The sequence below is a fragment of the Palaemon carinicauda genome, chromosome 35, assembly GCF_036898095.1.
Source record: "Palaemon carinicauda isolate YSFRI2023 chromosome 35, ASM3689809v2, whole genome shotgun sequence".
Classification (NCBI taxonomy): domain Eukaryota; kingdom Metazoa; phylum Arthropoda; class Malacostraca; order Decapoda; family Palaemonidae; genus Palaemon; species Palaemon carinicauda.
In genome coordinates this window covers 78,418,691-78,444,300 of record NC_090759.1, presented here as the reverse complement: position 1 = coordinate 78,444,300, position 25,610 = coordinate 78,418,691, and the positions used below count along the sequence as shown (strand labels likewise).

Here is a 25,610-nt window from a genome sequence, read left to right as displayed (position 1 = left end):
GTTCAACTTTGAAAACAGTACGAGACTGTCAAAGAAAATCTTTCAAATTCTGTGGCGGAAATAGCATAATATGTTAACAGGTAAAACCGAAATGACGGGCTCAAAGTTTATTAACTTCGGTAAAAGACCGCCTACTATTAGGAAGGTCGAATATAAACAAATATAAAAATTAATTTTAATGAGTTTATAATAAAAGGAAGTTAATCGAAGAGGCCTATAAGAGGCGGAGAGATATAAAATAAATCTATAACTTTTGTTAAGCAAAATTAAGAAAGAGAGTCTATACTCTCTTAGACACCAACACTTCCGTCTAAGGGAAGGGTCGGCCATTGAAAGGTGAACGAGAGTTCATACTCTCTCGTCACCATAATTAATCAAATTAATTCCAAAAGCTAACTAAGCTAATATAGAAGTTTCCAGTAAAGCGACAGCCGAAATCAAAGAGAAATACTTCACCAAAGTCGTGAAAATACTCCAAGAACATAAGCGTATCCCAGAACGTCTTGCCGGAAGCACGACAGAGGAATAATTGAGGAGGTGTCAACAAGAAGTACTTGAGTACCTGGCCACAGGTGGCGCTGGTAAATACACCCCCTTCTAGTATTGTGATAGCTGGCGTATCCCTCCATAGAATTCTGTCGGGCAACGGAGTTGACAGCTACATGATTATCGGGTAAGTTTAATATTGAAAAAATAATAATAATAATAACAATAATAATAATAATACAGTAATCATATCATTATTAATAATAACAATACTGTATAGTAATTACTCCGATAAATGCATGTAGAGAGAGAGAGTAATCATACCCTGGTGAGAGGGGTTATCCCGAGAGGTACACTCTGAAATCACAATCTCCCACAAATTATAGAACCAGCGATTGTAATTAGGAAAGGGGAATGGTTGAATCTGCACGCTAAATATTTAGCTGTCATTTTTAATGGATCACATACACTAGTATTAATGACGGGCTGCCAACGCAAGAGCCCATGTCCAGCAATAGAGGCTGGGCAATCTAACAAGCAAGTAGTATTAAATAATCATTGATGGTGTTCAATCCCATTAGAAGTTAGTTAAAAAACAACCTTTAATGAAGGCTTGATTATTAATAATATTTATTTTGTTAACCTGGGGTTTATGTTTCCATTCTACTTGAGAGAGAGAGAGAGAGAGAGAGAGAGAGAGAGAGAGAGAGAGAGAGAGAGAGAGAGAGAGAGAGAGAGAGAGAGAGAGAGAGAGAGAGAGAGAGAGAGTGTGTGTGTGTGTGTGTGTGTGTGTGTGTGTGTGTGTGTGTGTGTGTGTGTGTGTGTGTGTGTGTGTGTGTGTGTGTGTGAAGCAAAATATGCAAATTCAGAAAGGTCTAATAAAATATGTGAAAATTCAATTCCACATGGTTTATTTGTAGGTTCTTTTTATCAAAAGTATTAAATGCATTACTATCTGATAAACAGAATTTATTTTTGGAAAAAAAACCTTTTTCATAGTTTGTTCAAATGTACAAATAGCTATGCATGTTCTTGATAAGAGTGGGAAGAGGGGAAGCTTGATGTCTGATGTAAAAATTTACTTTTCTTTTTTAAAAAAATGATACCAGACAAAGTGAGGCAGATTTTTTACTTGGGGTAATGAAACGGGCATTGATGAATTCCATCCATAATCTGTAAAGGCTCTAGAACCAAAGGTGCCGGCCTATCGACAGTGAACTGTACAGTATTTACATGAAAATAATTCAAATCCCATTAACCTGATTATTGTAAAATCCACCTTCTTTCTTTTCCTAATTAAAAAAGGTGTACTAAACTCTTTATTTAGAAGTTATTATCATTTACCATCACATTGCTTTCCTTCTTGACAGGTGTCTGTCACCCATATGGCTTAACTAAGATTCTTATGACAGCCTACAAGAGCCCTCACTTCCATTAACGTTAAATAAAAAAGGTTAATCTTATCGTGGGAGGAATCAGGATCTTATTGTGGGAGGAATTGGGCCATCATTTTTTGTTCTAGTAGCCTTATACAATGATAATTTTATCAAGAAAACCATATTTGAAATGCAATTTTTACATCTGGCAGGATAGGATGGTCTATGATAGGCTACCTTAACGTCCAACTTTGCTTATAAAGGTTCATTTTGATACTGACAAATCTGAACCCCTAACTATAAACATAAGATTTATAAACTTGGAAAAACTGTGCTATAATCCCATCAAGACTACAAAAACTATAATCCTACCTTGCCTAGATGCCAAAGGGGCGATGCAGCCTGTGACAGAAGATTGGGCAGGGCTTCCTCTTCTTACCTTCTGCCACCAACCAACTACAGTATCCTATTAATTATTCAAATGTCATTCCACCTCTGTTCTATCAGGAACTCTAGTAGTACCAACTCGACCTATTCTGCTATATGTTTTGTGAAACAATTTGGAACATTCCCTTACTTTAAAACCAGATAAAAACATACTGTACCTTGTTACTTCTCTTCAAATTTTACTACTAAATTGAAAGTATTTTCAAAATACTTAATCAAGTTTGAGCTGGAGAGCCCAGTTTGCACAAAGTCCCCAGCAAGGAAAGAATATACACAGTTCTTGTTTATAAATATACCAATGGTTGATGTTCCTACCATGGTGCCATCTATCGGAACGACTAGGCATTATGGGGGAGGGGGAGGTTTTTATATTTATTTAGAGGTCAAGAAGTTTGCAGCTTTGCTGACATTAGCATGATAACTGTATGGTAGAATTCATTGATATAAGCAATATATCCCTAAAATGTTTCACTTAAATATATAATAAAACATAAACCCTTTACCTTATTGTATGGATGACAATCAAAGGTGACCTTATCTCCGACGTTGAGTTTTCCTATGAAGTTATCAGTCTGTTCCAAATTCTTACCCTGAAAAATTAAGGTACAACATTATCATAATACTTATTCCTAATGTTATTAGACTACGTTTCTAAGACTATTTCTATATTTTCCTTCATAAAAAGCTTCACACTGCATACAGACTACCATAAAAGTAATTCAGAAGTACAGTACTACAGGTACATCAAAATTTCATCAGCAATAAAGCGAATTTTAAACATCACACAAAATGAATGCCTGGTGAACTATAGTTACCTAATGAGAAATGCATGATATTCCATAAGTTTATTAAGTAAGATGCATTTAATTTGGCTAATAACTTTCCAAATAACAAAATCTTTTAAATCAATTTGCATTTTTCTTAACTATAAAAACTTGAGGCCATTAATCTTTTCAATGAGGTAAACATAGTTTGCTGCCAGGTGGCAGGTGGGCGGAGATGCTACCTTCACTTAGACCTTGCGAAGTGGTTGAGACAGACAGTGTATTTAAAGGTCTCCGGTTTGTATTGTTAGGAAAAATACAAATTTACTTTCAAATTTGTGACTTGTTTCTACACATAATATAAACATTCACCCTTTAGTAGGGCTCATTATAGGAGGGCAGAAGTCCCTGGAACCAAACAGGTTGGTTAATTGACACAGAAAATTTCCATGTACTTTGGGACCAAAAGCCATGAGTCTCTTCAATCGCATAACAACTTGAACATGAAGATGTTGCAAATGTTAGGTCAAGTCCCTACCAAGAGACTGATAGGTGATCGTGGAAAGAACTTAAATTATTATCATTATCATTATTAAATGCTAAGCTACAACCCTAGTTGGAAAAGCAGGATGCTATAAGCCCAAGGGCCCCAAAAGGGAAAATAGCCCAGTGAGGAAAGGAAATAAGGAAAAATAAAATATTTTAAGAAAAGTAACATTAAAATAAATATTTCATGTATAAACTATAAAAAAAAATTAACAAAACAAGAAGAGAAACTAGATGGAACAGTGTACCCGAGTGTACCCTCAAGCAAGAGAACTCTAACCTAAGAGAGTGGAAGACCATGGTACAGAGGCTATGGCACTACCCAAGACTAGAGAAAAAATGATATTTAGATTATAAAATAAATTTTTGAATATACTTACCCGGTGAATATATAATAGCTGACGTCTCCGACGGCTCGACATTTTCCAAAAACTCGCGAGCGATCGCCATGAAGGTTGCGGGTGTGCCCACCAGCGCCGACTATCGGCCAGATACCGCATATACATGTAAACAGCCTCAGTTCTTCTCATTCCGCTGGGTCTCTATCGGGGAGGAAGGGAGGGCCTATAATTTATATATTCACCGGGTAAGTATATTCAAAAATTTATTTTATAATCAAAATATCATTTTTAAATATTAAACTTAGCCAGTGAATATATAATAGCTGATTCACACCCATGGTGGTGGGTAGAGACCAGTATTAATACAATATAGGCGTATATGCTTAGCGTTTTTGACAGTTATATCATAACAAAACCCAAATAAATATAGGTACCTGGTAAGGAAGCTGACTCTGACGATTACTCTGCCTTGTTAGTCCGCTTTCCTCACGAAGCCCAGCCGTCCTCTTAGGATGCTGAAAGACTCCCAGGAGCTGAAGTATCCAGGGCGACAACCCATACAACAGGACCTCATCAAAACCCTTAATCTGGGCGCTCTCAAGAAATGACATTTGACCACCCGCCAAATCAAAAAGGATGCGAAAGGCTTCTTAGCCTTCCGTACAACCCAATTAAAAACATTTCAAGAGAAGATTAAAAGGATATTGGAATTAAGGGAATGTAGTGGTAGAACCCTCACCCACTACTGCACTCGCTGCAACGAATGGACCCAGTGTGTAGCAGTCCTCATAAAGAGTCTGGACGTCTTTTAAGTAAAATGAAGCGAACACCGACTTGCTCCTCCAAAAGGTCGGGTCCATAATACTTCGTAGAGATCTGTTTTGCTTAAAGGCCACGGAAGCTGCTATAGCTCTTACTTCGTGCGTCTTGACCTTAAGCAAGCAACGATCTTTTTCACTCAAATGAGAATGAGCCTCTCGGATTAAAAATCTAATAAAATACGATAAAGCCTTTTTAGACATAGGCAATGATGGCTTCTTAACTGAGCACCAAAAGGCTTCAGATCCACCTCGTAAGGATTTGTACGAGCTAAATAAAACTTAAGAGCTCTGACTGGACACAGTACTCTTTCAAGCTCGTTGCCTACGATCTCTGACAGGCAAGGTATATCAAACGACTTAGGCCAAGGACGAGAAGGCAGTTCATTTTTGGCCAAGAAACCAAGCTGAAGTGAACATGTGGCTTTATCTGTAGAAAAGCCGATGTTCCTACTGAAGGCATGGATCTCACTGACCCTTTTAGCCGAAGCCAAGCACACTAAGAAAAGCGTCTTGAGGGTGAGATCCTTCAGGGAGGCTGAATGTAATGGCTCAAACCTGTCGGTCATTAGGAACCTTAGGACCACGTCTAAGTTCCATCCAGGAGTTGCCATACGACGCTCCTTGGAGGTCTCGAAGGACTTAAGGAGATCTTGGAGATCTTTATTATTGGACAGATCTAAGCCTCTATGTCTGAACACAGACGCCAACATGCTCCTGTAGCCCTTAATAGTGGGCGCTGAGAGGGAGCGAACATTTCTCAGATGTAGGAGAAAGTCTGCAATTTGGGCTACAGAGGTACTGGAAGAGGAAATGGATGATGACTTGCACCAGTATCTAAAGACTTCCCACTTCGACTGGTAGACCTTGATGGTAGATGCTCTCTTAGCTCTCGCAATCTCTCTGGCTGCCTCCTTCGAAAATCCTCGAGCTCTTGAGAGTCTTTCGATAGTCTGAAGGCTGTCAGACGAAGCACGGGGAGGCTTTGATGAAGACTCCTTACGTGGGGCTGCCGTAAGAGATCCATCCTTAAAGGTAGACTCCTTGGAACGTCTACCAGCCATTGAAGTACCTCTGTGAACCACTCTCTCGCGGGCCAGAGTGGAGCAACCAATGTCAACCTGGTCCCTTCGTGAGAGGTGAACTTCTGCAGCACCTTGTCTAGGATCTTGAAAGGTGGAAAGGCATAAACGTCCAGGTGAGACCAGTCCAGCAGGAAAGCGTCTATGTGGGCTGCCTCTGGATCTGGAACTGGAAAGCAGTAAGTCGAGAGCCTCTTTGTCAGAGAGAGTTGCAAAAAGATCTATGGTGGGTTGATCCCATGTCATCCATAGCTTCTCGCACACAGTCTTATGCAACGTCCACTCCATGGAGATGACTTGTCCTCTTCTGCTGAGGCCGTCCGCCAAGACATTCATTTTCCTTGCACAAATCTCGCCAAAGGAGAGATGTTACATGCCTTAAATGGAGTTCCTTCTGATCCGTGGATCAAAGACCCGAGCCTTCCAGACTGTCCAGTGGAGCTCCCTAACCCAAATCCGATGCATCTGAAAACAACACATGGTTTGGGTTCTTGATCGCAAGAGAAAGACCTTCTCGAAGTCTGATGTTGCTGTCCCACCAAGTCAGACATGTCTAGACTGAGTTGGAGATTGGGCAAGAGATACTCACTATGCCCTTCTCCTTGTTCCAATGTTTTAGGTGAAATCGGAAAGGGCATAGGTTGAGTCTCCCCAGAGAGATAAACTACTCCAGCGATGAAAGAGTTCCCACAAGGCTAGTTCAAACTCTTACAGAGCAACTGTTTTTCTCTTGCAAGTGAAGGACTTTTAACAGAGCTTCTTCCATTCTTGCGGGAGACGAAAAGGCTCGAAAAATCAGACACTGTATCTCCATTCCCAAATAAAGAATAGTCTGGGATGGGGTACTGTAAGTTACGACTTCTCTACGTTCACTATGAGACCTAGCTCCTTGGTTAGGTCTAATGTCCATTAGAGGCTCTCCAGACAGCGATATAATGACGACGCCCTGATTAGCCAGTCGTCAAAATAAAGGGAGGCTCTGAATCCTCAAAAAATGTAGAAAGCTTGCTACATTTTGCAAGGGCCTTGTAAAAACAAGAGGAGCAGAAATGAGGTCGGAGTACAGTGCTTGACATTGGTACATTACTTTCCCGTCCACATACCTCAGATGTAGTTGAAAGTTTGGATGAATCGTGATGTGGAAGTATGCATCCTGAAGGTCGAGAGAGACCATCCAGTCGCCTTCCCTTAATGCTGCCAAGACAGATTTGGTAGTCTTCATCGTGAAGTTTGTCTTGACAATGAACACATTGAGCGCACTTACATCTTAAGTACTCCTGCAGTGAACGTGGCTGCCAGATCATTGGAGCCATCCCTGATAGCCTTGTTCCTGCAGAGAACGTGGCTGTCAGATCATTGGAGCCATCCCTGATAGCCTTGTTCATGCATGACATAATTGTACAGCAAAACTTCAAACGCTCGAAAAACTCCTAACAGGAGATGGTCTAGCTCTGAAGCCGACCATAAAATCTTGGAGCGTCTCATGGCCAGGCGACGGGGAGAGTCTATGAGGCTTGAGAAGTCTCCCTGGGCAGAGGCAGGAACTCCCAAGCCGAGAACTTCTCCCGTGTCATACCAGACGCTCGCTCTATAAGCCAGTTTAAAAGGAGGGAAAGCAAAGGCTGTCTCCCCCAAACTCCTCCTGGTGATCAACCAGTCGCCTAGCAAACGTAAAGCTCTCTTAGAAGAGCGAGAGAGCACTAGCTTAGAAAACAACGGCTTCGAAGTAGCTAGGCCTAGTGTAAACTCTGACGAAGGCGAACGAGGAGCAGCAGTTACAAAATGGTCCGGACAAAGATCCTTAAAAATCAGCATGATTTTTTTTTTTTTTTAAAGTCCATAGAGGGCTGAGCCGCTTTAGGCTCCTCTCCGTCTGACAAAGTCCCCAAAGGAATATCAGTAGGAGGGGGATCAGCAACTTCCTCATCTGAAGGAACCTCGTCCGACAATTGCCGAGTCTCATGAAAAGGAGAGACCTGCCGCGGTGGCAATGCTTGACAAGCAAAGTCCACACGCAAAGGAGCAGCAGTAGCAGTCAAGGAAGCGACGTCATGTCGCTGCTGAAAGGACTGACCAGCAACAACAACAGGAGTTGATGGACGCTCGACGTCAAGTCGAGACTGCCTTGACTGCCTAGACTGAGCAGTCAAAACAACCCTTGACTGCGGTGCTTGACGCTCAACGTCAAAACAAGGCAACTGAGCTGGTTGGCGAACGTCCTGAACGTCAACACGAGACTGCGGCAGCGGCTGAACGTCGACACGAGGCTGCGGCAGCGGCTGAAAGTCAACACGGGACTGCAGCGAGTGAGGATCCAAGTCACGTGACTGACGTGACAAACTACCGACATCACGTTTCATAACGTCAAAAGGACGAGTAAATGCTCGTTTGGGCGGCTGACGGCCAGAGTCTCGTTTAGCGTAACGGCGACTCGAAAGCGAAGGTTCATCGTGAACCTGCTCAACGTCATACTTCTCCATAAGGGAGGCAAGCTTAGTCTGCATGTCCTGCAGGACAACCCATTTAGGATCAACGGGAGTCGGAACGGGCCGAGACGACGGTAACGTCTGTGTTGGCAAAACATTGCCTTTACCGCGACCCTCGGACCCCGTGTTACGCTTGCGTTTAATAGGCGAACCGTCTTACGACAACTGCAAAGGGTCAGAGCTGTCCCCATGGCTACAGCCAGGAAACTGGACCTGTCCTGAAGGGACTGACTTCCGCTTTAAGGGTCTAGAAACTTTGCTCCAAGGTTTCTTTTGCGAGAAGCCTTCGGATGACGAGGAGAAAACAGCCTCGCTCGTCTTATGGTAGGGGCGATCTTGACGAGACACGCCCGATACCACAGAGGGAACGTCTGTTCGTTGGTTAAAGCCTCTCGTCCCCTTAAGTCCTACGACATTACTTCTCCCTGGTGCAGGGGAGCCTGAAAGAGGTCTCGGACTAGGTGAACGACAAGCACGAACAGACGAACCCTCGGTCGCAACACTAAAAACACTTTGCGCACTTATCACTTTATCACTACGATTTTCTGTTTTTTGCACTTACTTCACTGATATCGTATTTTTCAATAATTTCACATTAGGCATGAATAAAACTGATTTCTACCTGAAGCACGCAATTCTCCCTTACATCAAAAGGTTATAATTGCGAAATGAGTCGTATAATGTAAGCACATTAGTACATGCAAAAATCAGTAAACATATATATCGAATAAAACGGAAATATATAAAGTTAAAAAGGATCAGTGACTGGGGAGGAGACTAAACACTAGTTCATTAAAGACTACGTTTTCAATCTCTCACCGTACAGTGCCTTGGGACGAGAATAAAAACTAAAAACGTTTTATCCTTTCTCCCCGTACAGAGACTTGGGACGAGAGTAAAAAACTGAATCGAGAACAACGTTACTCGCTCCCAAACTCCTTACTTGGGACGAGAATAAAGATCGGATCGTTCTCTCTTCCTCTCTCTCTCTCTCTTGTCACACAGAAGAGAATTGCCCACTCACCCTTCGTCAATAAACAGGTTATTTGACCAAAGGAAAAAACTGAAAGGACTAAGAAATTGAAAATTAACAAGTTCCTTTAAATTAGTATTTAAAACACTTCAGTTTGAAAGAAGAATGAACAAAACGTCAAAATCGATTTACTCTTTCTGCAAAGTGAAACCGTGATTCTCTCTTTCTCTATCGTAACGATAGAGCGCAAACTGCGTAGCATAAATAAACCAAACGTTAGTTCATCTTTGAAAAAACAGCACGAAGACTATTCAAAGAAAATCTTTCATAAAATATTTTCTAAAAAATATTCATTTCATAACTCTTACAGAGCAAATGATTTAAACTTAACGAAAATAAAAGTTGAATGGGCTCAACGTTGTTTAACTTCGGTTTCCAAGTTAGGACCGCCTACATCTCGGACTAGGGGAGGAATAGGTAAAGGCCGCATATAAACAAAACAAAAAATTTATCTTGATGTTTAGTATAAATGGAAAGCTAATCGAAGAGGCCTAATAAAGGCGGGTGAGATATAAAATATATAGAGGAAAATCTATAATTATCAACAATAATTTATAACGTGATAAAATAATTGCTAAAAGCCTAAAACACACTTCCGTACACTAAGGGAAGGGTCGGCCATCTTTACTCTATGGAAAAAAACAGAGATAAAAAAGCAAGGGCAAAACACTTTTACTCTCCTTTCAAAAGCATTTCTTTTGAGGATAGTATTGAATAATCCAACACGGCGAAAGCAATAAAACCAAAACCAAGTACTTCACCAATTCGGTAGAAAACTCGAGGTCATAATAGCGAGTGGAATCGACTTGTCGATGAAACCGACAGAGAAGAACTGAGGCTGTTTACATGTATATGCGGTATCTGGCCAATAGTAGGCGCTGGTGGGCACACCCGCAACCTTCATGGCGATCGCTCGCAAGTTTTTGGAATCTGTCAAGCCGTCGGAGACGTCAGCTATTATATATTCACCGGCTAAGTTTAATATTTAAAATGGTTTGATTTTGGAGTGTCCTTCTCTTAGTAAGGATATGGTGTCAGATGTATGGTTATTATGAGAAATAGTTTTTCATAAATTTCATCCATCCTTCTTGTCTCGGAGGGGAAGATACCTCAATACAAAAATTGTCTATAAACAAAACTTACTCAGTTATGAGCAGGGCATGTAGTACGGTACGGTTCGGTACGATATTACGGTACGATATTTTCCTTCGAGTTCAGTACGGTACAAAAGTACGATTTTTTTTTCGTACTTAATCGTACCATTTCCGTACCAAATTCAGATAGGTGTTGCAAGCAGCCAAGCCCCTGCTTTCCTATCTGCTGTGTATCTTGACAGAAGATATAATATTCTCCTCACCGAAGAACAGAAGGAACTTAGTCAAATACATCTTCTTGGACTCTGGAAAAAAATTAAAACTATTTCTTCTACTAGTACTATGTTGTTAGTCTCAATGCTGGCAAAAGACGATTCATTCACGAGCGGCGATAGTGATGGTGAAGGTGACTCGGCACTTGGGTCAGTAGATGTTGTAGAGCAATTACTCCGAGTCAGTGATGTAAGCAGAGCAAGTGATACCGCAAGCAAAGAGAGTGAAGTGGCTGAGCATTTCAAAATGTTCGCCAAAGCTTCACGTATCAGTAAAAATGAGTGTATTTTCCAGAGGTGGCATCATCATCAAGAAAGTGCACTAAAAAATCTTGCTGAAGTAGCAGTTGCTCTGCCTGTTACTCAAGCGAGCGTAGAGCGCACATTCTCCGGGTTGCGCTATATTCTTAATGATTTAAGACTAGGTCTAAAAGAGGATATTGTTGACGCTGTAATGTTATTACGCTGCAACACATAAAGCTGTATGAATGCCTAATACTGTATGACTGAACATTTTCCTTTTGTAACCTTAGCAAAATAAAATTGTATTATATCATTAATGTACAGTATTACATAACACCAATCTTCTTGAAGTGACAGTGGTGGTAGTAGTAGTAGTAGTAGTAGTAGTAGTAGTAAAAGTGCCATGTTATGTCTATATGAACTGCAATGTAAAAAAAAAAGTAGGTACGGAAACAGTACGAAATATTGTACTAGTACGGTACGGTATGAATTTTTAGGTACAGTACTGTACGAAATTACGGTACGGTAAAAATGCGTGGTACGAATTACGAAAAAAACAATCGAACCCTACCGTACTACATGCCCTGGTCATGAGGCCTCGGAAAAATCCTTCATTCACAAAATTTAAGAATGTAAGAAATTGTAAGCCTGCTTAAAGGTTACTAATGAGCAGCAGAAACATATAATGTACTATCCTAGAGACCATATACATATCTGTATGATCTCATGGAAGAGGTTTTAAAAGAGTAATTTTCAACTTAGTAAATTTTCCTTGCAGAGGCAGTGTGTGGCCTAATGATTTTGCATACCTGGCCTAACATACAGTAATTGCTTGACCATCCTCTTTGCTTGTTCATCTCCCTTGATGAAGGCTTTCCCTTGGGATTTCTTATAGGGCTCAACATTGTTACCCCACCTAACAACAAAGATATTCCGTGACTGAACAGAAAATCAATGGTTCTATTTCATAAAGGTCCCAAATATGCACCACAGCTCCTAAGTTTTTTTTAGGATCCCTTTTCAAACTCCTCAACCTACAGTTATGTCGCAGTGTACTGCTCTCCTCTGGTTTTAGCCAAGGAACAAGTTTATTCAGATGACACCTCAGTACCTTGTGAAGTTGCAATGCTGTTTTACAAAAAAAGAAATGGAAGGGGTCAAGAAGTTTCTCTGCTTGTATTACTGCAACATTATGCTTCTCTAAGCAACTAAGATTTAACACTATAGCTCTGCTCTAAATTGGAAAACAAATTTGATTCTCTACTCGTTAAGAATATTCCTAACATATAAACACTATATGAAGGAACTTGCTGACAAAAACACCAAGTATCCATAATTTACATGTTAAATATAACATACATTAGTCAAATAACCTGAACCTTACACATCCAGTATGATGATAAGAGAAATTAGACTTAGGGTTGTGGGGGCCTGGTGGTAGCATCCTTGCTTGGTGATTGCCAGAGGATTCACCAACTCATAAGGTTTTCGGACTTCTCGTCCTATCACCCAAGGGAGAAATAACCTGTCCACCTCTGATGCTTCAGATGCATCTCCCTTCTTCATATTCATGACTCAGATTGCTCCATCCTTTGCAGCCTTATAGGTAGTAGGTTGGCCAGGGCACCAGCCATCCGTTGAGATGCTACCACTAGAGAGTTATGGCTTCTTTTGATTGGCCAGACAGTACTACATTAGAGCCTTCTCTCTGGTTACTGTTCATTTTCCCTTTGCTTACACATACACCGAATATTCTGGCCTATTCTTTACATATTCTCCTTTGTCCTCATACATCTGACAACATTGAGATTACCAAACAATTCTTCTTCACCCAAGGGGTTACTGTACTGTAATTGTTCAGTGGCCACTTTCCTCTTGCTAAGGGTAGAAGAGACTCTTTAGCTATGGTAAGCAGCTCTTCTAGAAGAAGGACACTCCAAAATCAAACCATCGTTCTCTAGTCTTAGGTAGTGCCATAGCCTGTGTACCATGGTCTTCCACTGTCTTGGGTTAGAGTTCTCTTGCTTGAGGATACACTCAGGCATACTATTCCATCTAATTTCTCTTCCTATCGTTGGGTTAAAGTTTATATAGTTTATATAGGAGATATTTATTTTAATGATGTTACTCTTCTTAAAATATTTTATTTCTCCCTTTTTCCTTACCTCACTGGGCTATTTTCCATATTGGAGCCTCTGGGCTTATAGCAACCTGCTTTTCCAACTAGGGTTGTAGCTTAGCAAGTAATAATAATAATAATAACTGCCTCATTGGCTAGTATTGGCTAAATATCTGTAGATGCTGCTTTCATTGATCACCTGAAACACGGTTTTTATAATCTCACAGGATGCAATTAATGACCAGCTATGGTTGATATTCAGATCTTCAATGGGTGATAAGCAGCTGACTCAGCTTTGCATTCCTCCTCTCCTACTGAAATCATCGGATGTCCGAAGTGTCGCCTAGATGACATCCCAAATTCATTATTCTATGACAACGATTTCTCCTTGGGGGATAGTCAAAACTCCCTCAAGCCATTACGGGGGAAGTCTTCAAACGGATCATCTTCACTCTCAGTCATCTATGCCTTCCACTAGTTCGAAAATTTCGGCCGATTTCCGGGCCGAAAATTTCGGCCGATTTTCGGGCCGAAATTTTTCTTCGAAATCCGAGCCAAAAATCTTTGCGAAAATTACGGCCGATTTTCAGGCCAAAAATTTTTCGAAAATTATAGGGCTCATGGCTTCCCCAAGGCAAAGTCCATCAAGTATCTTCTTCCGAAGTTTACAAACTGGTCTTCACTGTGGAACTTTGGAGAAGCTTTCATTCATCTTTTTTCATATTTATATGCCATCGGCCAGATTTTTATTTGACTTTTACCTCTTCAGTTTATATTCACTGTTGTTAGTGATGTAACATCAGGTATATCCTTCGTTTTTTATACTATACTTCTGGGTATTGTTCCACTTCATACAGGAGAATAAACACAATCCACTTCATATGGAATTTTTAAAAAACTAACTCTCTTCCCATCATCTTCTTCAGTGTACATTATTTCTTTGCCTAGATCTATGTAGTTAACTTATATGTAAAATACTATTCATCTCGTTTGTCTTTATATAGGGGATTACTTTTACCTGAATTTCATACTGCATTCTCCTTGGATGATTTTCTCGTTTCATACTTGGGCACTCTATCCCCTGGATATTTGTTTGCAGATTATTGGGTCCTTTGACTGGCCATATAGTATTACATTAGATCCCTCTCTCGTTACGGCTCATTCTTTCTTTTCCTACAAATACACCAAATAGTCTGGCCTATTCTTTATACATTATCCTCTTTCCTTAGATAACGAAAAATGTCTTCTTCCTTCAGGGGTTAACTACTGCACTGTAACTATTCAAAGACTCTTTTCACTATAGTAAGCATCTCCTCTAAGAGAACGACACTCCCAAATCAAACCATTGTTCTCTGGTCTTGGGTTAGTCTCCTCTTGCTTGAGGGTACACTCAGGCACATTATTCTATTTGTTTCTTAATATACTTTATTCACTGGGTTACTTACCCTGTTGGAACCCTTGGGCTTATAGTATCCTGCCTTTCCAACTAGGGTTGTAGCTTAGCAAGTAATAATAATAATAATAATAATACTGTAATCCCATTCTGAACAAACTACTAAGATCTGTGGATAGTTTTGATAATGATTGAATCTTTATCCAGTCTTCATTCCAATCCAAACACTAATTCTAAGAACGTAGTCAATAGTTTCGTTTCAAAACCATTTCTCTCAAAACAGTATTGCAAGTCTATATGCTTATATCACTCAAAGATGTTTGCATAATACCTCAAAATAACCTGCAGATTCACGATTGTAAATGATGGTGCATATCTATGTCATTCTTTCATGATGATAATGATGATGACATTTTGTAAACTTCAGATATCTTAAAGTATCTCCAACCTCTGGGAAGATGTTTATAAAAACATAAAATGTACCCTATAGTAATCCGATTTTTTTAATTTTACAAAGTAGTTTAATGAGATCACTGAGAAACATTTCATGTCTCACGATGACTACCTGTTACTTACCTTTTAAACAAGATCAGGAAAAATGTGAGAAGAGTTGGACAATTAGGGGGAAGAGACCAAAAGGAACAGAGTACAAATAATAATATAAAAATAATGCAGCTCAGGTCCAAAGCGTAACTATAAGACACTCTACAACATGATTCATAAAGAATAATGTAATCTAAACTACAAATAGATCAGAATCTATTGACAGTGTGAATCTGTATTAATCCTTATGAACAATACACTGCTATGTTGTTTTAGGATCGGAGAACTAGCCAGTAAATGATGGTACAAGATAACGATAAAGAAAGAGAGAAAATTTACGAAGCTAAATTCTCAGGAACATGCAACAGTAGAGTCAACTTTTTATAATACTGTAAAGTACAACATAAGTTACATTTCTTTTTATACATAAAAAAAAAAATCCTATTGTCCATTGAGTTTGCCAGAATCTAGCACAACAGAATTGTGACAAGGATGGTAATCTCTTAGAATGAAAACTTTAATCAGAAGAGAATGGAAACATACTAATCAGATTGCAGTTGGGAAATATGTTATTTTTATTAATAAAATAAATTTTTGAATATACTTACCCGATAATCATGTAGCTGTCAACTCCGTTGCCCGACAGAATTCTATGGAGGGATACGCCAGCTATCACAATACTAGAAGGGGGTGTACTTACCAGCGCCACCTGTGGCCAGGTACTCAATCATTTGTTGTTGACACCTCCTCAATTATTCCTCGGTCCACTGGTTCTCTCTGGGGAGGAAAGGGAGGGTCGATTAAATCATGATTATCGGGTAAGTATATTCAAAAATTTATTTTATTAATAAAAATAACATTTTTCAATATTAAACTTACCCGATAATCATGTAGCTGATTCACACCCAGGGAGGTGGGTGAAAACCAGTGTACATGATTAAAGGATAGCTAAGTATCCCATATTTCATATAACAGTTATCTCAAATAACAATGAAATAATAAGTACCTGGTAAGGAAGTCGAATAGAACCGTTACTCTGCCTTTTATTTAAAGTTCGTCTTCCTTACTGAGCGCAGCGTTCCTCTTGGAGGCTGAATCAACCCAAAGGTGCCAAAGTACAAGGGGTTGCAACCCTACTAAAGGACCTCTACCAAACCTTTAACCCAGGCGCTTCTCAAGAATGAAAAGACCACCCGCCAAATCCAAGGATGCGGAAGGCTTCTTAGCCTACCGTAACAACCATAAAAACAACAATAAAAGTATTCAAGAGAAAGGTTAAAAAGGTTATGGGATTAAGGGAATGTAGTGGCTGAGCCCTCACCTACTACTGCACTCGCTGCTACGAATGGTCCCAGGGTGTAGCAGTTCTCGTAAAGAGACTGGACATCTTTCAGATAAAATGATGCAAACACTGACTTGCTCCTCCAATAGGTTGCATCCATAATGCTCTGCAGAGAACGGTTTTTATTAAAGGCCAACGAAGTAGCTACAGCTCTTACTTCGTGGGTCCTTACCTTCAGCAATGCAAGGTCTTCCTCCTTTAAGTGAGAGTGTGCTTCTCTGATCAGAAGCCTTATATAGTATGAAAGCCCATTCTTGGACATGGGTCTCGAGGGTTTCTTGATGGCACACCATAAGGCTTCTGACTGTCCTCGAATAGGTTTAGACCTCTTCAGATAATATTTGAGAGCTCTGACAGGGCAAAGAACTCTCTCTAGTTCGTTACCTACCATGTTGGAGAGGCTAGGTATTTCGAACGATCTAGGCCAAGGACGTGAAGGAAGCTCGTTCTTTGCTAGGAATCCAAGCTGAAAAGAACATGTAGCCGATTCGGTTGTGAAACCAATGTTCTTGCTGAAGGCATGAACCTCACTGACTCTCTTAGCTGTTGCAAGGCAAACGAGAAAAGCAGTCTTGAGGGTAAGATCCTTGAAGGAAGCTGACTGGAGAGGTTCGAACCTAGATGTCATAAGGAACCTTAAGACTACGTCTAGATTCCAGCCTGGAGTGGAAAGACGACGTTCTTTAGACGTTTCAAAAGACTTGAGAATGTCTTGAAGGTCCTTGTTGGAAGACAGGTCCAAACCCCTGTGGCGGAGAACTGAGGCCAACATGCTCCTATACCCTTTAATCGTAGGTGTTGAAAGGGATCTCTCATTCCTAAGATGAAGAAGGAAGTCAGCTATTTGGATCACAGAGGTATTGGTAGAGGATATTGAATTGGCTCTACACCAGCTTCGGAAGACTTCCCACTTAGACTGGTAGACTCTACGAGTGGAAATTCTTCTAGCTCTGGCAATCGCACTGGCTGCCTCCTTCGAAAAGCCTCTAGCTCTAGCGAATCTTTCGACAGTCTGAAGGCAGTCAGTCGAAGAGCGTGGAGGTTTGGGTGCAACCTGTCTACGTGTGGTTGACGTAGAAGGTCCACTCTTAGAGGTAGAGTCCTGGGGAAGTCGACTAGCCATTGAAGTACCTCTGTGTACCATTCTCTTGCAGGCCAAAGGGGAGCAACCAGCGTCAGCCGTGTCCCTTCGTGCGAGACGAATATCTGCAGAACTTTGTTTATGATCTTGAACGGAGGGAATGCGTACAGGTCGAGATGGGACCAGTTCAGAAGAAACGCATCCACATGAACTGCTGCAGGGTCTGGAACAGGGGAACAATAAAGCGGAAGTCTCTTGGTGATGGAGGTGGCAAACAGATCTATGGTAGGTTGACCCCACAAGGTCCAAAGTCTGTTGCACACACTCTTGTGGAGGGTCCATTCCGTGGGAATGACCTGATTCCTTCTGCTGAGGCGATCCGCTGAAACATTCATATCGCCCTGGATGAACCTCGTGACCAGTGTGAGGTTTAGACCTCTTGACCAAATGAGGAGGTCCCTTGCGATCTCGTAAAGGCTCCTCGAATGGGTCCCTCCTTGCTTGGAGATGTAAGCCAAGGCTGTGGTGTTGTCTGAATTCACCTCCACCACTTTGCCTAGCAGGAGGGACTTGAAGTTCAACAGGGCAAGATGAACTGCTAACAGTTCCTTGCAGTTGATGTGGAGTAAACCTTGTTCCTTGTTCCATACTCCTGAGCATTCCCGTCCGTCCAAGGTCGCACCCCAGCCCGAGTCCGATGCATCCGAGAAGAGATGAAGGTGGGGGGTCTGGATGGCCAATGAAAGACCCTCCTTGAGAAGGAGATTGTGCTTCCACCACAGGAGAGTGGTCTTCATCTCTTGGTTGATAGGGATAGAGACTGCTTCTAGAGTCGAGCCCTTGTCCCAATGAGCCGCAAGATGGAATTGAAGAGGGCGGAGGTGGAGTCTCCCTAGCTCGACAAACAGGGCCAGTGATGAGAGGGTCCCTGTGAGACTCATCCACTGTCTCACTGAGCAATTGCTCCTCTTCAGCATGCTCATGATGCACTCTAGGGCTTGGTTTATCCTGGGGGCCGATGGAAAAGCCCGAAAATCCCGACTCTGAATCTCCATTCCCAGGTACACAATGGATTGGGAGGGAATGAGTTGAGATTTCTCTATATTGACTAATAGACCTAGGTCTCTGATTAGATCTAAAGTCCAAGAGAGGTTCTCCAGACAACGACGACTCGTGGAGGCTCTCAACAGCCAGTCGTCTAGATAGAGGGAGGCTCTGATGTTCGACAAGTGCAGGAATTTCGCTACATTCCTCATCAGATGAGTAAAGACCATAGGAGCTGTGCTTAGGCCAAAACACAGGGCTTGGAACTGATAGACAACCTTTCCGAAAACGAATCTCAGGAAAGGTTGGGAGTCTGGATGAATGGGAACGTGAAAGTATGCATCTTTCAAGTCCAACGAGACCATCCAGTCCTCCTGTCTGACCGCTGCTAAGACCGACTTGGTCGTCTCCATTGTGAACGTCTGCTTGGTGACATACTCGTTGAGAGAGCTGACGTCCAGCACCGGTCTCCAACCTCCTGTCTTCTTGGCCACAAGAAAGAGACGGTTGTAGAAGCCCGGGGATTGATGGTCCCGGACTATAACCACTGCCTTCTTCTGCACAAGTAGCGACACTTCCTGTTGCAATGCTAGCCTCTTGTCCTCTTCTTTGTAGTTGGGAGAGAGGTTGATGGGCGATGTGGTCAGAGGCGGTTTGAGGCAGAATGGAATCCTGTAACCGTACCTCAGCCAACTGACAGACTGTGCGTCTGCACCTCTCTTCTCCCAGGCTCGCCAGAAGATCTTGAGTCTGGCTCCTACTGTTGTCTGGAGAATCTGAGAGTCAGTTCTTTCCCTTAGATGTCCTGGGTCCTTTCCTAGACTTGCTCCTGTGAGAGTCTGGACGGGAGCTTCCTCGGCTGGGGGCTCTTCCACGAAAGGGCGGTATGAACCTCGTAGCCGGGGTATCAGCAACTGGGGAGCGATAAGTCTTGGGGACAGAGGTGGTAACCTTAGACTTACGAGCCGATGAGGCTACAAGATCGTGCGTGTCCTTCTGTATCAGGGCAGCCGACAAGTCCTTAACTAGCTCCTCGGGAAAGAGGAACTTTGAGAGTGGAGCAAAAAGGAGTTGCGACCGTTGGCACGGTGTAATGCTGGCTGAGAGGAAGGTACACAGTTGTTCCCTTTTCTTCAACACCCCTGATACAAATAACGACGCTAGCTCACCCGATCCATCTCTGATGGCCTTATCCATGCAGGACATAATTAGCATGGCAGAATCTTTGTCCGCAGGAGAGGTTTTCTTGCTGAGGGCTCCCAGGCACCAGTCGAGAAAGTTGAACATTTCGAAAGCTCTGAACAACCCTTTCAGAAGATGATCCAGGTCTGAGAAGGTCCAACAAACCTTCGATCGTCTCATCGCAGTCCTCCTAGGCGAGTCCACCAGACTTGAGAAGTCAGCCTGGGCAGAGGCAGGTACTCCCAAGCCTGGTGCTTCCCCTGTGGCATACCAAACACAACCTTTCGAAGCGAGCTTCGTTGGAGGGAACATGAAGGAAGTCTTGCCAAGATGTTGTTTAGACTGAAGCCACTCCCCTAAGATCCTTAAAGCCCTCTTGGAGGATCTAGCTAGGACAAGCTTCGTATAGTTGGACTTAGTTTGTTGAACGCCCAGCGAAAACTCAGATGGAGGAGAGCGGGGAATAGCAGAGACGAAGTGGTCTGGGTAAATCTCCCTGAGTAGAGCCAAGACCTTTCTAAAATCAATAGACAATGGAGAAAGCTTAGACTCCTCCACGTCTGATGAGGGATCAAGGTGTGCCTCCTCATCATCCGACACTTCATCAGCAGAGGGTAGCGAAGCAATAGGACCAGAATGCTGAACCGCAGAGTCAGAACGGGTAGGAACAATAACAGAGGTTTCCTCATCTTGAGGGAAAACCTGAGGCTCAGACTGCATAGGCTGAACAACAGACGAAGCAGAAGGCAGGCGCATGGGTGAAGGAGGTTGACTCCTAGCAAGAGTTGAACCCAAGGATTGCACAAGCTGAGCGGAGGACGGAGGCGGAGTAGTCCGTTCCTGTTCCTGTGAGATGAGTGGAGCATGAAGAGGTTGAGGCTGCGCAGAACAAGGTAAAGTTCTCGCAAGCTGAGGCTCCTGAGGCGCAAGTCCAGGGTGTAGAGGAGCTTGCCTAGAGGAGGGTTGAGCTCGCTGCAGCGATGGTTGAGCAGACAGACTCACGGAGGGGAGAGGTTGTTGTACCCCAACCGAGAGTTGCACCACTGGTGGAGCAGCAAGAGGAGGAGGAGGAAGAGTGGAATAACTCTCCTGATCCCAAAGCAAGGGTTGCCTTAAAGAAGGCTGAGGCTGAACAACACTGTGAACAGCAAACTCCGAAAGTGGCTCAACATCGTACGCCTGGCAGATGGTGCTGCGACCAGGCGGAGCAGGTGCAGGCTGGGCGAGCACAGGCGGAGCGAGAACAGGTGGAGGGAGTGTAGGCGGAGGAGGAGGAGCAACACTCTCAGCCCGACACTCACGCATCAAGTCCGAAAGCTGAGCTTGCATGGACTGAAGCAGGGTCCACTTGGGGTCGGCAGAAACGATAACAGACTGAGGTAAAGTCACAGTCGGGCTCTGTATAGGCAGAACCTTACTCCTCTTGGGCGGAGTACAGTCGACCGATGACTGAGGCGAGTCGGAGCTGAGCCAATGACTACAACCTGGCTGAGCACTCGCTGACTGAACTCTACGTTTAAGCGGTCTCGAGACCTGAGACCAACGTTTCTTCCCTGCACGTTGATCAGCGGACGAGAAGACGGGCTCAATCGTCTGCAGGTGGGAGTGACGGTCTAAGGAAGACACGCCCGCAACCACCGAGGATAATTCTGTGCGCCTAACAAGGCCTGTCGAACCCTTAAGCCCTTCGACATTGCTTCTCCCCTGGGCATGGGAGCTTGCAAGAGGTCCCGGACTGGGAGGACGACTGGCTCGCACAGAAAAATCCTCACGCACCACACTGGCACCACTAGCACTTGGCACTGCACAGACACTAGCACTCGTCACAGCACTGGCACTATTTCCACCCACTGCACTCTTGACCTTTAGTTCTTTAACCTCGGCCATCAGAGACTTATGGTCACTTACCACTGATTCTACTTTATCTCCTAAAGCCTGAATAGCACGCAAAACAGTTGACATATCAGGCGGAGGGCAAACAGTAGGTTCGGGGGTAGCCACTACAGGGGTAGGAAAAGGTAGGGGATCATGAGGTGAGGAAAACATAGAAGAGTGAGAAGAACTTCTCCTAACTCTACCTCTCTCTAACTTAGATGAATATTTTAAAAGACGGACAAATTCCAATTCCGAAAGTCCGGCGCACTCCTCACATCGATTTTCTAATAGACAGGGCCTGTCCCTACAGTCAGAACAAGCGGTGTGAGGATCTACCGAGGCCTTCGGAATACGCCTATTGCAAGACCTACATCGCCTATGGGAGGGAGCTTGCGAAACGTCAGACATCTTGTTTCAAAGAGTTAGTCAAAGGGTGATCCAAAAACAAGCAAAAATTCATAAACCGTTAACCAATATTTATATAAAAGCTATCTAGCTAATATAAAAAGGATTCCAGTAATGCGACAGCCGTTAATCTAAGAGAATACTTCACCAAATATCCATGAATAAACTCGAAGACCATAAGCGTATCCCAGAACGTCTAGCCGGAAGCACGACAGAGGAATAATTGAGGAGGTGTCAACAACAAATGATTGAGTACCTGGCCACAGGTGGCGCTGGTAAGTACACCCCCTTCTAGTATTGTGATAGCTGGCGTATCCCTCCATAGAATTCTGTCGGGCAACGGAGTTGACAGCTACATGATTATCGGGTAAGTTTAATATTGAAAATGTAAAAGATGTCAATGTGAGCACTGTACTCTAGAGGTAACACTGCTAGGTTCTCTTTCATCATTTTGTAGTACCTCCTCTGCTGGACGAAGGGAGGAGGGAGGAGTTTCGTCGAATCGCTGGATCGTAAGGATAGAGTGCTTCCGGCGATCTATGAAAAGGCCTTCTTTCTGACACCCTTCAACCCCCTTGACCAGGCCAGAGCTGCGCTAGTTTTGGCAGGTCTCTAGGTACCATACAGAAGGTCTAAGACCGTGTCCTTACTTTCGGGTGGCACAGTGGAAGGGTTGTCCAGGCCATTAATAGCCCTGCTGCCCGCAGGGTTTGCCAAAATGCGTGGTCAATCTCCTTCTGTTCAGATGCTGAGATCCTGGGACTAGCTGCTCTAAGGAGTGTGTCGTCCTGATCGTAGTCATAGTCGTGATCATCCACCCACGAGCTTGCATCCATAAGAGACCGGGGTGGGACGTCATGTTCGTTATGACATCTCGAAGAATCTCTCGACATCAAGGAAAGCTCTTTTCCTGAAGTCGTTGTTACTGAGAGTGTCGAACCTGGTCCTTTCTAATGAATTGGCGCCGACATCCTCGATGACCAGTTCTTTGGCACCGCATTGGCATCCTTCCTTTTCTCCAGTCGCGGCAAGAACTCAGCGAGCAATGATAGTCTCTTCAGGTACTCCTTCTTCCTGTTCAGTATATAAGTTGTCGCGAGCTGCTGCTTGGTCACGAGGTGAAACATTGCAGTGAGCTGACGAGTTTTCGTGAGCTAAAACATTGCCACGAGCATAAGCGTTATCACGAGCTGAAGTGTGGTCGCGGGATGTTGAGGGGTTACGAGCTAAAGCGTGGTCATGAGCTGGAGGTGGTCGAAGGCTGGTCTGCTTCTAAAGAGGGAGCAGGCTGGATCCTTGGAGCAGTCTCAATCGGAGACAAATGGTAGGATTTCGTAAGTGAGATCTCCCTTGGTGATCTTGACCCCCTACTAGTCCAGGGGTGGAGGGTGTCGCACAGGGGAAGGAGTTGGTTGCTTCTGCCGTCTCCACTTCTTCGTCAACATCATAAGAGGCTGCTCTAGCTTGAAGTAATCCCGCTACAGCATGCTGGAATCTATCAGGGGATTAAATACCTTGGACCATAATGGTGACAATCCCATAAGAGCCTGTCGTTACCGCGGTTGAGCCGGATCAAAATTACATTGTCTCGGATCGGATGGTGGCAAGGTGCACTTCGAGGCAATTGAAGCCTCCAACGGGATCTGCAGAGTGCTAGTAGAAGCTGCAGCTACTGGGTCTTTACCCATGGGAACCTGCAAAGTACCTGTCACGGCTTGACGGAATGCCCTGATCAACTCATGGAAACAGGGCATGTCCTTGATGAACAACGGGATGGTAGTCGGGGACCCATAAGGGAGCTCACGTTTCGGTGTTCGTCTTCAAGGAGGACGTGCTGATCTGTCCTCCTTTGGGGATGAGTGCTTCTGCTTACCTGAATGCATGAGAACTGGCATGTTGTCGCGTTCCATCTTGGAGGAATGAGACGGAGTTCGTGGATGGGCCAATGTCACTGTCAAAGCTCTCGGCGAACGCACTCATTTTCATCCGTGATTGTGGGATGCTGCGTCGCTGCTGCGTGTGTACTAGTTACTTTATCGTGTAACGTTGCGTGGTCGCAGGACACTGTGCTGTTACGTTGTTGCGAGCTACTGCTTGGTCTTGAGCTGACAAGTCATTACAAACTAAAGCATTTCCACGAGCTGAAGTGTGGTTGCAAGCTGAAGTGTGGTCACGAGCTGAAGTGTGGTCGCGAGCTGAAGAGTGGTCACGAGATGGAACCAGGTCGAAAGCTGGAATCTGGTTGTGAGATAGAAGACTGTGCTGTCTCCTAGTTGATAAATCTACCAGTCGATGTTTGTGTGATCGCTCAGGATCGCGTCTGTCGTATCAGCCGTCTCTGCTGCCTGAGTCGCGACCTGGAGACAACGAACATTGGTAGTTGTCGAGGAGAGCTACTGGAACCCTCTGGTCACGAGTTGTCTACTCCCTTGCTGTTATAAAAGCTGCCTCACTCATCAAGACTCCAACAGGAGTGTGGTAAGCGTTCCTGTGAGATTCCGTAGCAGGAACTGGACGAGTCGAAGATGGGCAAGAGGAATCAACTGAATGACGAACACCGGTCAGGTGAGTGAATGATGAAGATCGCTGCATACGACGAACTCGACGGTGAGGTATCGCAGCTGCACCCAGCCTACGTGCTACTTCGTCATCTCGCTCCGATGAACCATGCTCCAAGGGGTTAAAGAAAAGCATAGACAAATATAGTACTGTACCCTCATCGTAACCCTGCAGGGTATAGAGACCACTCAGGGGAAGATTGAACCAGCGAATGGGAATGGTGTCCCTTCAGAGGAGCAGGAACAATCTTCGGACTTTGCACCCCCTCCGCCGGCTGAGCTAACCCAGAACAGGGGAGTGCGCTGTCATCAGTACGCTGAGGTGGGTCATCCGCAAGCGGCCTTCTCGAAGAAGACGGTGACGGAGCAGGTGAAGAAAGTGCCACAGGTCAGGCACTAGAGGCTCTGCTGGTGCGAAATCTTCGCAATCTCTATGAGGAGGACCGAGGTCAACCTCCGAGGAAGCTGGTGTACACTTCCTCTATGGCCCTAACTGCAGAAGCTCTAGAAGACCCTCCTTTGATGGGGGACCAGCAATCCCTAAGTAAGGCCACAGCTGGAGTACATCATCTACAGAGAGACTCCTCCGAGGCATAGGGCAGCGTCACTTCGCTAGGGGAATCAGTGGAGTCCTAAGGGTTGTCAGAGCATTAAAAAGTCACTGCTTATACTTGATCATTCACCTGGAGAGACGGTTGAGCAGGAGCTTCGGGCAGAGATCGAGAAGTGGAAGGATGATGGAGGACCCTGAAGGAGACGAATCCCTCTTTGACTTCTTCTTTCGCCTCCTTCAACCAAACCTCTCCCACTGGGAGGATGAGCACTCCCAACATTCAGCGCAAGTATCCTGCATGCAAGGGTGTCTTCTGCAGGCCGGGCACAGGGAGTGAGGATCTGTCTCGACCGGAGACATGAACGTGCCATATTTATGGCCCTTCAGGTCCAGGACAAGTCAACATGTTGGACTAGAAGCACACACACACCCCTGAAAAGACAAAGAAGAAGCAAAATAGATTAGTCAAGGGCCAGTCAGTGTTAAGCAGTAAAGAGTGACAACATCAGCTCTTAACCGAGCCAAAA

General features: G+C 43.8%; 1 protein-coding gene across 2 annotated transcripts in view; it reads right to left on the bottom strand.

Moving 5' to 3' along the window:
* LOC137627911 (uncharacterized) overlaps positions 1-25,610 on the bottom strand; it is a 62,197-nt gene that overhangs the window by 32,169 nt on the left and 4,418 nt on the right. For both annotated transcript variants that reach the window (XM_068359362.1, XM_068359363.1), the window contains exon 3: positions 2,813-2,899. In XM_068359362.1, coding sequence (XP_068215463.1) covers positions 2,813-2,899 — 87 coding nt within the window. The remainder of the gene's footprint in view (positions 1-2,812; positions 2,900-25,610) is intronic.